This window comes from Chenopodium album, chromosome 14, assembly GCF_948465745.1.
Source record: "Chenopodium album chromosome 14, dcCheAlbu1.1, whole genome shotgun sequence".
Classification (NCBI taxonomy): Eukaryota; Viridiplantae; Streptophyta; class Magnoliopsida; order Caryophyllales; family Amaranthaceae; genus Chenopodium; species Chenopodium album.
The window spans coordinates 1,550,973-1,565,347 of record NC_137847.1 but is presented as its reverse complement, the minus strand read 5'-3'; the positions used below and the strand labels follow the sequence as shown (position 1 = coordinate 1,565,347).

The 14,375-nt window shown below is 28.4% G+C and overlaps 1 protein-coding gene across 2 annotated transcripts; it reads right to left on the bottom strand.

Annotated features, from left to right (window-relative positions):
* Nucleotides 1-3,796: 3,796 nt before the first annotated feature.
* LOC145579794 (axial regulator YABBY 5-like) lies at nt 3,797-7,778 on the bottom strand. Of its 2 annotated transcripts, none has more exons than XM_081637050.1 (7): nt 7,277-7,778; nt 6,553-6,696; nt 5,330-5,477; nt 5,137-5,185; nt 4,930-5,005; nt 4,654-4,722; nt 3,797-4,137 (listed from the first exon to the last, which is right to left on the bottom strand). In XM_081637050.1, exons 1-7 carry the CDS (start codon nt 7,370-7,372, stop codon nt 4,135-4,137), a joined length of 585 nt encoding a protein of 194 aa, XP_081493176.1. In that variant the 5' UTR covers nt 7,373-7,778; the 3' UTR covers nt 3,797-4,134. The 2 variants fall into 2 exon arrangements, with proteins under 2 accessions (XP_081493176.1, XP_081493175.1); XM_081637049.1 differs by having other exon boundaries at nt 3,797-4,089; nt 7,277-7,776.
* Nucleotides 7,779-14,375: the final 6,597 nt, after the last annotated feature.

Here is a 14,375-nt window from a genome sequence, read left to right as displayed (position 1 = left end):
ATATATACATTATCTTATCTATACTAGACCTAGCTAGTAATATATATAGTATGGTCATGTCAATTTTAAGGGTTAGGACAGAAAACATATTTAAACCTATTAGCCAAAGACTTTTTTGTAAGGTCTATATCCATATACTAGATCAACGAGAGTCCTGCAAATTATGTTTTATTATCACTCTTACTGCTACACATACATACATACATAAATATACTACTTTGGTGGTCCTCAACTTTAGTGTGCATGATTTATATGCATTTTATATATAAATGCTTATGCATGCATTCATTTCTCTAGCGTCTTTGTTCTTTGCCTTTGTCCTTTTTATTTCACATCTACCAAGAATGAATTAAATCGTTTCAATATAATATACTCTGTATATACGAACGAAGTACTCCATATGTATGTAGTTTACTACTCTATCTGTCCTATTTTATTTGTCGTATAGCTAGGGATACAATGTTATTACTATTATACGGACTATACATAAAAATAGAGGGTCGAGGGGGAAAAATAAAAAATGTCTTGTGGATAATTAAGGAGTAATGATCAAATGGCCTTAGAAACCCTTAGCAATTATTTCAACTAAAGACTCATTACTAACGAACTATATCTTTTGTTGCAATACTTACAATCAACTATATAGCTACTAATTATTGTTCGATCTTTAAGCAATTCCAAAAATTAAACAAATAATCAGTTGGGGCCATGGATTTTGCTAGCACCCCATGACTCCGTCACTACATCTAGGGGAACATGGATATATAGTTTTCATGGTGGGATCGATAGAGAGCTTTTTTTTTTTTTTTGGGAATAATCGAAACGATTTATTGGGTGGTATCTATATCGACATAATTTCTTTTTGATCTATCTGGAGTTTAAAGCCAAATTCATATTGATACTTTTGAACTAGTAAAGTGACAACTATATTTGATTAAAAACTCGTTTGGATAGAGGATCAAATAACGCATAAGAGTATTAATTACTATCGAGGAAATAGGTGTAATGATATGAGTATATGACTAGCTTAAATGAGGATTTACGTTTGGAATTGGGAATTTGAGACATGATAAGGGTGGTTGTGATAAATACTTCAAGGAGTTTTGTTTAATTTGTCTAGCTAACTTAGTCCCCGTTCTCTTCACCTTATTTTTGCTGAAGTGAAATTATTTTTACTGAAACAAAATTATATTTGTTGAACTTAAATTATTTTTACTGAACTTATATTAATTTTACTGAACTGAAATTATTTTTGCTGAACTGAAATTATTTTTATAGATTTTCTATTATAATTCTTCTTTAAGAAAACTGAATTTTACTGAACTGAACTTATTTTTACTGAAATAAAATTAATTTTACTAAACTGAACTTATTTTTACTGAACTGAAATTATTTTTACTTAATATTATTTTTTTAAGGTGAAGAGGACATGGCCTTAATCATTGTATGTAAGAAGTGTAATATGAAAGTTGGATTATTTGTTATATTAATGAATTTCAGGGAGTTGGATTACAAATCTTTTTATTGTATTGATATACATACCAAAAGACAAAAATTAGTCCCACTAATTAACATAGATGGTATGTTGTGCTCTACTTGAACAATGCATGAATCCAACTTCATTCCAATAGAATTCATTCATGAAAAGTTGATCAATAGAAAATACTTCAATTCTTTGATCTCTATTAACAATCATTTAATTAAGATCATAAATACGCAAGTTTATAAAAAAAATGATGCAATTCAATTAGATACACCGTGTAAATAAAATATAATATATACCGATACTTATAATATACACCGTGTATATTTATAATATACTACGTATAAAAAGAAGTTAGACGAGTTGCCATATAATATATACCGATACTTTTTTCCGGGTCCACAAAATTTAAATTCTTGTAACTAGCTACATCTTACTATCACTGTACAAAATTCAAGCATAACATTGAGATTATGATATACACACACATATATAGTGCATAACATATGTTTAGGCCATTCCCATTTTGGCTTTAATTTTAAGGTATAAATGTTGAGGGATATTCTCTGATTGGTTAAGCTAGCAAAAGTGATGCTGAAAAAGAAATAATAGAAACTTTGACTCATAATTTAAGCGTTTAAGTGGAGCTCACAAATGCAATAATAATAAAGGGCGATTTTTTGGTGGAGTAGACAGAAAAAATTATGTACACATAGCTAGCTAGTAAAAGAAATGTGGTCCATGAAATTCTTTTTATCATCAAAGGTATTGATTTTATGAGTTGTATTTTTATGCATGTTGGATTCAACTACATACTAGTCTTTTTCTCAGATATCTTTTGAGCCAAATAGACAACCTTTTAGATGATTTTTTTTTTCTTCTTCTTAGGGTCTGTTCACTTCAACTTAATTTTAGTTCAGTTCAGTTCACTTTCTAATTTTCTTCTCTCATAACATATTCATTTCATCTCTATTCAGTTCAGCTCCAATCAGTTCAGTTCAGCTCACTACAATAAATGTGAACATACCCTTACTAATTATGATTTTTAGGTTTACGTTATATGTAGTTCATATTAGATTGTACATGTTTGAATTTTCGTCGTGCTAAATAGGTATCGCATTTCTTAGCTTAGATATGTAAGAAAAAGTTAATAAAAATTGGGGCATTTGGCGGTTGATCTTAGTTCTTGGTCTTAATTAGTTTGTTGAAGGATTAAAAATCCTTGATTCTCACTATAAGACTTATTGAAGGTCATTTAATTTGGGGAATAATAAGGAGGATTTTTAACATTCTATATTCATATATATAGTTACTATAAAGTCTAAAGTAAGGGTCTAATTCATAAGCCTTAATGTATTCAACTAATTAAGGTATTTTAACTTTTAAATTACATGAAATTGTATTTCCCAATAATCATTTCAAAGGCATATATATGTATAATAACCTTCAAATGAATTTTTATGTACTAAGTATCTTGTACATAACTTAAGGATTGAAATTATTGTAGCTTAATCATGCATAGAGAATTTTAAGTTTGGTGTCATCATATATATATATATATATATATATATATATATATATATATATATATATATATATATATATATATATATATATATATATATATATATATATATATATATATATATATATAGTGAAAAATCAAATAACTAATTAGGGTGTTGATACATTAATTACAAGTAAATATCATAAAGCTAAATTAATTACTCTTGTTGACTGATATATTAGTTCGTTTCATTTTAGATTTCATTCGTTTCAATATTTTTTTTTTCAAGTGACATGTTTCTTTTTTAAATAATTGTTGCAATTTACGGTTCCAAATATATTCTTAATTACTTTATCAAATTAAGATCCTAATTATAATACTTTGTGTTTATTTTAATTGTGTTATCTAAAAAGAAATGAAGAATATATATATATATATATATATATATATATATATACACACACGTAGTATTTAACATGATACATCCAAATAATTATACAAGTAATTTCTTTTTTCTTAAGATTTTTTGTGTCACCGACCTCTATTTTTCTGTTCATGCATTAATAACAAAAACATATATGATCCCACAACCAACTTCTTGCATTCTAGTAACTTGTATACATAGAAGACAATACCGTGGTCCTCTCATAGCTTGGAAACCAAATTGAAGCTTTAGCTCGATGAAGGAGACTCATCAATCGCTTAATAGATATTTTATGACGACATCAATTTCAAATATTCGTATATTTTGTGTAATTTTAACGAAAAGTCAAAGTGCATAGAAACAATCAATTAGCAACAGAAGGAATATAGAAACACACTGGTTACTTACATAAGGAGAGCTTTAATTTGCATTACAATAATATTAATTACGTTCTTAGCGTATTAATGACATGATCATGTGATTAAACACATGATATAGAAATAACCCACACAAAATATCTTGAAAGTAGTAAAAATACAGTTTACTCTTCTTAATGAACATAGTTTAGTTTTCATGTACTTTTATGTGAACAGAAATGTATCACTCTTGAGTACTTTGGATGATCGATTAATTGTTTAGTAAAGCAGTCCTTGGCATGAGATGCTTTTGCGAGCCCTAAAATCGCGATCAACCACAAGAGTTTTAGTGAATTGAAGGATTTCACTGAATTATAAGAAACTTAATCAAATTAATTAATTGTAAATGCCACAAACAGTCAACAAAAGAAGAGTAGTACAAGTATTAAATGAAGAGCAAATTAAAAGCAAAATAATCTTGCAACTTAAACTAAACAATTGACAATAAATGATCCATGTTTTTGTTGTTAATTTTCAGCTTAACTAAACACAATAAATGAATGACATGCTCCTAGAATATTTTTCTATTACATAACTCTAGTTGCTTCATACATTATTATTTTTTTATGTTCAAATTCATCTCCCATTCTTCCTTTACCAATATTGCATTTTACATTCTCGAAGATAAATTATACTCCATATTAGAGAATATTAGAGATTCTATGTTGTACTACGCGTGAATTATATTATTAAGATTGTTTCAATTAAATTAAAATACTACTCCGTATATGATTATGGTGTTGCTTAAAATTAGTCCGTGTATAATGTTCTTAATTTAATGAAAAATGCAGGACTAAACAAGTAAATAGCTGTGAAAATTTACCTCATCTAGCTTAGGTTGATTGTTGGTCTCCAGCATCAGCCCAAAATGAATGTGAGGGAAATGTGCCCACTACAATTAACATTAAAATAAAATTGAGTTATAATTATTCAAAGTATATTTCTCACACTTCATATATACTTTCTTGATCAAACTTTGACCTATAAAAGTATCGTCTTATTTAATTATTGTACTTATGTTATGAGAGATATTAATGTTCAAAATTGGGCCGACATCGAAAAATGGTGCACATAAGTTGACAATGTTGGGTGGACTCACATTTTTGGCAGCAGTACTGAATGCTTCCCTATGACTAATATCAGGATTATTAGCCTTGATCCTCTGAATTTCTTCTCTGCATAAATTTCACAAATAACAAATTCATTAATTTTATGAGTACTAGTACTAAATTAAATGCATTGTATTTATCATATACAAGTACACATATTAATATATTAGCTTGATCTTAAGTGTACGATTAATTACTTTATGAACTGGTTGTAGGCAGATGGTACGCGTTGCCTCTTCTCAGGTGCTAAATACATGAACAAAAACGTTGCAATCAAATTAGTTAATGATTTGAATCATCAAACATAAGATTGTAAAAACTAATTAGATACCTGAAAAGAAACAAATAGTTGTATTAATGTTGAATTAAATGGAAGAAAATTAATCTTACGGCGATTAATAATCCTTTCCTCAGCAGAATTATTGCTAATAGGAGGCGAAATTCGCATAGTTGTTGCTGCTTTGCTAGTGTAGTTGCACTTGGAGGATGAACCCAAATTGTCAATCCTATATTCACCCATATTGCCATTGTTTGGTGCCTAAAACATAAATGAATGAAGTTTAATGAAATAAATTAATTAAATGTTATGATAAATTTTTAAAAAAACATTAATAACATAACAGACTAATCATCAATGTTTAACATATGCTTAACATATGACTAGTATATGTTTAACAAAAGATGTTAATTGATAATCCATGTCGGCGTAGTAGAGAGTTTAGGAATCGACAAGTGTAAACACTCTTTGTATAATCAAATCAATGTAATAAAAGCATTATCCGCGACAATTTCTTTATTAAAAAAAAAAAAAAACAAAATAGGGCTCAATCCGCTCAAGTAATTATCAAGCATACTAGTCCTCATCGATACATAATATAATGTGTTATCTTGACGTTTGAGATGAGGAGAGACACAAATTAAACAAGGTAATTAACTCAAAGAAGGAAAATTATTACGATGGATCAAGAAGAAAATTAAAGGGAGATGGGTAATTAAAGCGTAAACACTCCTATAAATCAAGATTTATGTTATTAATTTTTATATTTTATATTTTTGTAATTTTACTGTAGCATACTAGACTTTTTATAAGACATAGAGCTAGACTAGCTTAGGTAAAATAAAAATAGACCTATATATTTGTAGAGTGTGCTATAGCCTACAATTGAAGAAAAAAAACACCTGCAGGATCTAACAAATTTTACCAATCAAATCAACAAAAAGGTCTTATCTATAAAAACAAATCCCAAGAGACCTAGACTTTCCCAAATAAAATTATTTATCTATTATAATTTTTAATATAATCCACCCACTTCCCAAAAATATACATATAGAATAATTTTTAAAAAAATTAAGACAAGCTTGAGAAATGTGTTATTATTACTGAGTACAGCATTAATTTGAAAACCCTAGGTATATAAGTAGATTAATACTCCCTCCGTCCCTAAATTACATTCCTCTTTCTAGCATTTATTCCTCACATAATAGAGAGAAAGAGGAATGTAATTTAGGGACAGAGGGAGTAACAAAATTATGTTTAGACAATGGTTATATGATTAAAAAAATTAAAAAAGAGATCGATGAACTTTTAGAGACAGAGTGAGTATATGTAATACCTGATGAAAGTTTTGTTGTTGGTGTTGCTGCCAGGATGCGGAGAGCGAATGGAAGGCGGCGGCCATGTTAACTGACCATAGATTAGTGCAGTGCCCGCAACGGACGGTTACTATATCGAACAAGTTGTTGCATGGAACACTCACCTGTTTAATGTACACACATGATCCATCATCATCAACAACATAAAAAAATAAAATTTAAACAAAAAAAAAAATTATAATTCAACTAAATAAAACTTGTCATTTTAAAAAAATAATAATAATAATAATTAAACTCCTTCGAAAAACACTAATGACAACACGATAATTAAAATCGAGTTTACAGTTGTCGCGATGTATACAGTCTTATCCTATCTATCCCTTAAAGGTTAAACCGGGTTTTTTAGGGCACATTTGAAAAATCGAAAGAATATGTTTGTAATTTGCAAATATTTTGGTGATTAGGGTAGAAGAAAAAAGCTCTGAATAAAGAGTGACTTTTCTTTGACTGCAAAAGAAGAAGAAATCAAAAGAAGGGAGAACCAAAATGGTCTCATAAACGATTGAGACTTGACTATATTTATACCGTACAACAATTTTAAATTAAAATTAAAGATTTTAATCTTTCAAAAACCCAAATCTAATTCAAATATAATATTTTTTTTAAAAAAAAGGACAAGATAAAAGAAAATTATTGAGTGAAAATATAGCTAGAAAATGAAGAGATTATAGTAATAATAACAACCGCAAGAACAATATTGCAATAATTGCAAGGTATGTAGCAAAGTTGCTCAGATGAAGGAGGAGCAACAGCAGCTTGATCCACACAGCTTGATGACATCTCTCTCTATCTCTTTTTTTTTTTTTTTTCGTCGATTCGAAACGAGCCCTGATGGTATAAATAGAAGGATATCGAATAATCGAATGAGAAAATGCCCAACTTGAGAAGGAGAAAAACTTGCTAAAGAATAATGAGTGAAGAAGCAAACTAACTAGGTTATTCTCTCTCTCTTTTTCTTTTTCTTTTTTTTTTTTTTGGGGTTGTAAGAAGAAGAAAAAAAAACTTAGCTTGGTGATAACTCCAACAGTAAAATTCTTCTGCCCTTATAATTGTATTTATAACAGAAATTCTCTGAATAAAAGGAGAAATTTAGCCCGGAAGATGAGGAAGAGAGAGAAATTTTATTGATAGGAAAAGACTAGGTAGGGGAAGGGAAGGGCTAATAATGTTAAATGAACTTCAATTATTTATTTCTATAAAGATGGGAAGAAAATAAAAATTATAAAAAAAAAAAAAAAAAAAGTTGGGTGATTTTTTTTTTTAAAATGAAAATTAAAGTTATAAAAAAATGAAAGAAGTGGTGTTGAAGGCTACAAACAAGAAAATGGTGGGGTTGAGAAAGGGAATTCTTCAAGATTTGGATATTTAGACTGGTTCAGACCGGACGGTTTAGAGAAAATAAAATTATCGTAAATGGAAGAGTTAGAAAAAACGGGTAAATAATAAATATGAATGATTTTGGCAGGACTAATAAAATTGGACAGGTTAGTATGGCTGGCTATTATTATGAAACAAGGTTGTGTGTGTAGTCCCTCTCACCCCTTTCCTTGCCACTATACAATAGGTGGATGAGATCATGAGGTTTATGAATTTTTGTGGATGTTTTCCCCTTTTTTTTCTTCCTTTTCTGTATGGATTTAACGAAAATGATATGTTATATACAAGTATAGTATAAACTTTAGCTCTAGCTTAGTCATTTGCTTGGGTGGTTGTTACTTAAATTATGAGATGTATCTCTCATCAAATTCTACCATTGTGTAATGGAAGGGATTTGTATGTGTGAGCGCTAATTACATATTCGTGAAGCAAGAAAAGATGAATATATATGATAATGATGACTACGTATACGTCACTCATCCAATGCAGGTGTATGTAGATAATCAAGTAAGAACTCGATGGTAGAGATTAATTGAATTGCTTGGACTTTCGATTTTTATTTTCCCAATTGCTTCCGTGTGTGTTAGGATTCCCGTATCTCCCACCACCCTAATACCATATATAGGACAATTTGGTGAAAAAACAAGTGTTGATTAACACATTACTCCTTATTACAAATGTGATCACAAATTTCAATCAATAAATAATCAACAAAAAAAACCAAAATAAATAATGATAATAATAGATGTGTCCCTTTAACCTAAAGCATGAAGTTGGATCCTTAATTAAGTTCGTTCCATATGAATGGGAGAAAAGTCGAAAATCTTTTTAGAGCAGGTGTCATAATGAAAGAGCCAATTGATCATCATTTCTTTCAAATCATTATCATTGTTATCGACTCATTTGTCTTAAGAAATCATTAGAGGGACTAAACAGTGTTATGAGTAATGATTTATGTCTAATAATGTTATCATTGTAGATTTCAAGTTCAATTACAATAAAGAATTGTCTTTTCTCTTTAAGCTTCTTCAAGTTTATGGTCGATTTTTAGGTAGAAAACAAACACCTCGTTAAAGTATAATTTTTTTTTTCATATGCTGATGATTTTACGGATTAATAATAAAGTTTTTTCACAAAAAATTATATCTAATACTGTGTATATATGGAATGAAGTGATGAGATACTACTTGTAGTCTTGTACTACATATATATAGTTATTTTCCTACTGTGGGAGCATTAGTTTAAATTAATTAAAAGAAGAACTAGGTCATCTTACCCTAAAATTTGCTTAAGGCTTCCAATTAATCAACAACAAATTATTCATATATATGAAGTAATAGATTGAATCTTCTTAATTGTTAGTGTGTTTTAATCTCAACAGAATATTATTCATTGTTAAATAATAGATGGTTCTGCATTAAAATTTGAATCAAAATATAATTATAACAAGTCACCTTTGAAAAAACATAAACTTTCTAGAGAATAAGTAGAATAAGACAATTTTATTAAAGTGTCAAATAAACCATTAGACATGCATATATCACTACTCTCTAATTTATGAAAAGAACAGAAAAAATAAAGCTTGACTTTTTTATTTGAGTTTTAGTTTTCATGTTTGTGTCAGTAATAACACTCCCACCCCAAAAAAAGTAGAAAATAAAAAATAAATAAATAAACGTTAGAAAATAAAAATATATTAATTATTAATAAAATAATATTAAAAATAAAACTTTAGTTTTTTTAAAAAACAAATAAAACTTTAGTTTTACCATTGTGATGGTGACTGTTCACAAACATTAGTACTCCGTATATATTATGGTTGTGATAAGTAGCCAATGAAATAAATTTTACTTAATTTTCACGTAGCATTATTGTAAAAGGAAATCCATCTTACAACTAAGAATACTATTTTTAGCATCGCATTGAGCTCAAATTTACTGTGATTTGATCGTATGTTATTTGGAAAGTTTATGTTTAGTCATGTCAAGAAGTGGGGATTCCCTTTTTACTTAAAAAATTCAGTTATGTTTCATATCAATCTATAATTTTATTAACAAATTGGATTAATAAAAAGTTTTACGTACCTACCAAAAGTGATTTATAGTTCATTACCCCATTTCTAAATAGAGTAAGTCTTGTGTGTAGCTAGTCACACGGTGTGGCCTCATTGATTTATAAGAATAATCCTTATTTATATATATGAGTAACTTTATTTTTTCATAAGAGTAATTCCATGTTGTCCAAAAGTAACTCAACTTCATTATACAAGTGAAATCAAGTAATTTAGTAATAAGTAACCCGATTTGTTCATTCAAATAACCCCTATTCTTTTGTTTTAAAAAATGAAAGAATAATTCCACTTATTTAAGAGAGTAACCCTTTTTCCTCATTTATGTAACCTACATACGTTTGGTAACTCCATTTGCTCATCATCGTAACCCTATATTACTTAATTAATTGTCTTATATATGATTATGTGAAGTGGCCACACCATGTGACTAGCTACATATAAGACTTTGTGTTCTAACTATTGATCTAAATTTATTCTCTTTTTTCTTACTTTGTGTCTTGTCTACTTCTCTTGGAAATAAGAGTATACAAAACAACTAGTCAGTCATGCATGCATCATCTACGATCAATAAAATTAATACGGAGTAAAACCTAGTTGTAAAGTTTTACATAGTAACAAAAAAATTTCAAAATCAGAACAATTAGCTAATAATAAGGTCATACTTTAAGCTTTTGAACAAGCAGAGCAGAGCTGAACAGCTCAAAAGAATAGGGGTTTATAGCTCCAACTCCACGTAAAGTCGAACTATCTAATTTAAAAGGGTTTTAAAACATCAATCTCTATAATTCAATGAGTTAACTAGATTAACTAGAAAATCTATTACTTAAAAACTTATTAACGTCAATTCATTAAATCATAACTAGCATCTAAGTAAGCGTCTCTATCACTATGAGATGATATTCATTTCCAAAACATCTTTTATTTTCAATTATATTATCTTTATCACTATGAAAACTATATATAATAAGGAGAAGTGGTTTTCTCCACATTATATATTCTTGACCTAACAAAACCCCAGTACTACACGACATATGAAATACAGTATGATAAATACAAATTGTTTCCAATCATGCGTACAAATATGGCTAGATCAAAGTCAAATAATTAAAACTAGTGTTTGTTGTCGTCCTCAGTTAAATCTTTATCATGAATCTTTTTTATAACTGTATAACTGTATCTTTTTCGGTAAATTTTACAACTACTACGAAGTAATTATGAGTTAAGTTATGTTGTAATGGAATGGAGAAAGCAACACTACAATTAGAAATAATTGTAACACGAATTTGATTTACATGGGTGATTTAATTTATGATACGATATATGGTTTGATTAAATCAATTCTCAACACGTCTAATTCAATCATTATCTTTTCAACTCTTTTTTTTCATTGATTTTTATTTGGTCATCACATGGATTAGTCTTAATTATTCACTACTGAGTACTCAAAATCTTACATGTTTATACATCTATTGATCTATATGGAGTGAATATATCATATTCATAATTTTATTCGAAAACCCGTCACAATAATTCTAAGCATGATAACTATTTTATTTTAGTCTTTTTTTTTTATGAGATTAATTAATTCACACAAGTATTTATATGAAAGAAATTAAATAAACGACCATATATACCATTTCTAAACCATTGTATATTTTGGTATAAAACTCAAATCCTAAGAGTTACAGCTAAATCAAAGGTTAAAAACTAGTGGTTCGTTAATACCTTACTTTTTGTGTTGGTCACAAATTTCAATGTGAATCGTAGGTCAACTAGAAGGCGAATGAATCGATCCATGATTAATTTAAAAATAGCATGACATGTACAGTACAATAGATCGACGTAGCTGGTTAAATTGTCTTCTATATTAAGAACAAAGTATCTGGAAGCTATATATGTAGTGTAGATTGACTCTTGGAAGATGTGATGTGCTTCAAATTTAAGGTACATTCACAGCCACACCTAAGATAGCCGTGGGTAGGACTTACTTCCTCAAAATACTCCCGTCTCTGTATGCGTTATCTACGAGGTTATGAGACATGTTTGGTAAATGGTCATAAATTAAATTAAAATTGATGTATGTATGAGTTTTAATACGGAGTACTTTATCTTTTATTCTAATGCTTCATCCTCTAAAAGTATATATGCTTTAAGTAGATCTAACTGCTTTTTTTTGTTCTATTTTGTGAAGATGATATAAAAAAATTAAAAAACAAAAATCAAAAGAAGTGATTAATAAAATACAAAATACGTAATTATTGGTATGCAATATCAAACTAATTAAACTGTACGAAAATCTTGGTTTATGAGATTTTTTTGCTAAATGACTTGTATCTACAAGGACTATAACAAAGGGATCGAATATTACATTTCATTAGACCTAGAAATACAAGTTCAATTCAATTGTAATTGAACTTTAAGAATGCATGAGTCATTTACTACCTCTACGCGTATGAAGTGATAAAAATTCGATATTAATTCATGAGAAGATAAGTAGATTTAAGTTAACTAAATTACAATTATATTTAACCTCATAAGCGTATTTCAAAAATAAAAATACATTTGGTATTTTCCTATTTTTCAAAAATGGGTTTTTAAATAAAATAAAATTATGGAGAACTATTGGCAGAAGAGGTAGTATTTGGGATCCACCTATACTACTACTAGTGAGTGCAGCACTAGATGGAAATGAAGGCGCAGAGTGTTCAGAGAGTAAATGGAGAGAATTCCTTCTTTTAATAAAAACCTAAATTAAAGTCATTGACAACTTAGCAGCTTTCTTCGTTTCTCTAGCGTAGGCATTGGCTAAATTGTACCTCCATTTTTACATACTCCCTATTTTTCACAGTTACACATGCACCAACTTTCACACTGCCCCAATAAATAACATCTCAATTTTTTAATTAATAAATTATAATATATATATATATAATAATAATAATAATAATAATAATAATAATAATAATAATAATAATAATAAAATAATAATAATAATAATAATAATAATAATAATAACAAAATTAAAATAGGTTTTTTTAAAGTATGGGATATTATTTTATTTTGATAGAGAAAGCTACAAGGGTAAATTATACGGATGAGATTTAATCTCACGTACGAATTTTAAGAACTATACGTTCAATCTGTATCATTCTTAAAATATTATAGCCAGGCTAACTAAGATGGTTGATATTTACTTATATTTCGTAGCATAGCTGCATAGGATTATATATATATATATATAATTTTTTAATTTTTTTTTTTTTTTTTTTTTTTTGTGAAACAAGCTGCATAGGCATGTTGAGAAATTTTACAAGCTATATATTCGTATAATTTGCATAGAGTAACGACTAACGAGATTGTAAAAAGTGGTGGCTTCATATATCACAAAAGAAGAAAAAAAAAACCATATATATCACGAATTATTTGTCCAACTCATCAAAATATCTAATCATATCTAATGTGCTACATATTGAAGTTGACATTCATCAGGTTATTATATTTCAACAGACTATAAAATTAAGGGTCTATTCTCTTCAGCTTATTTTCAGTTCAATTTAATTCAGCTCCAATCAGTTTAGTTCAGCTCAAACCATGTAATTATAAAAATATTTATCAAGCGGCCTATGGGGAGCCGGTTAGATTTGAATTTTTTAACAATGAGTTGTTATATCATATCATCATATCATAAAATATTCAGTTCAGTTCAGTTTAGCTCAGCTCAGCTTCAATCAGTTCAATTCACTTAATTAGAATAGGCCCTAAGTTCTTCTTGTTTGAACTGTAATTATCTCACATATTAAAGTTAAAAAAGAAAAAACTTTTAGAAACTGTTATAATAAATATAACCTCGATTATTTAAATTATACTCGTATAAAATATAAAAAATAAAAAACCAATTTGAAAACTTACCCAAAATTTGAGTAGCAATCTTGTAATTTTACCTCTTTATTTATGGTGGGCAATCAAGGAAATATGCCTTAAAACTCCGTATTCTATCATGTGGGAGATGAGCTAGATATTGATTTGATAGTTCTTGAAAAGATGCAAAAGTTTGCCCTAACTCTTTCATACGAAAAAAGGATGTTGTCATGCTAAATTAGGAAGAATTGAGTACCCTTTTGTCTACCTCTTTGTCTTGGGTGGCCATCATACGACAATACAACTTCACACTTAAGTCTCAATTCAACTACATGATATGCTTAATTGGAGACTTCCCCCTACTTGTTTTGGTGCTTGTCTGTCTTATCAACCAATTCATTGCATATGGTTGCACAATGTTTCGGGGTCGATACGTTTGATCTCCCTCAATTAGCTCTTATTATTACCTGTCTTTCA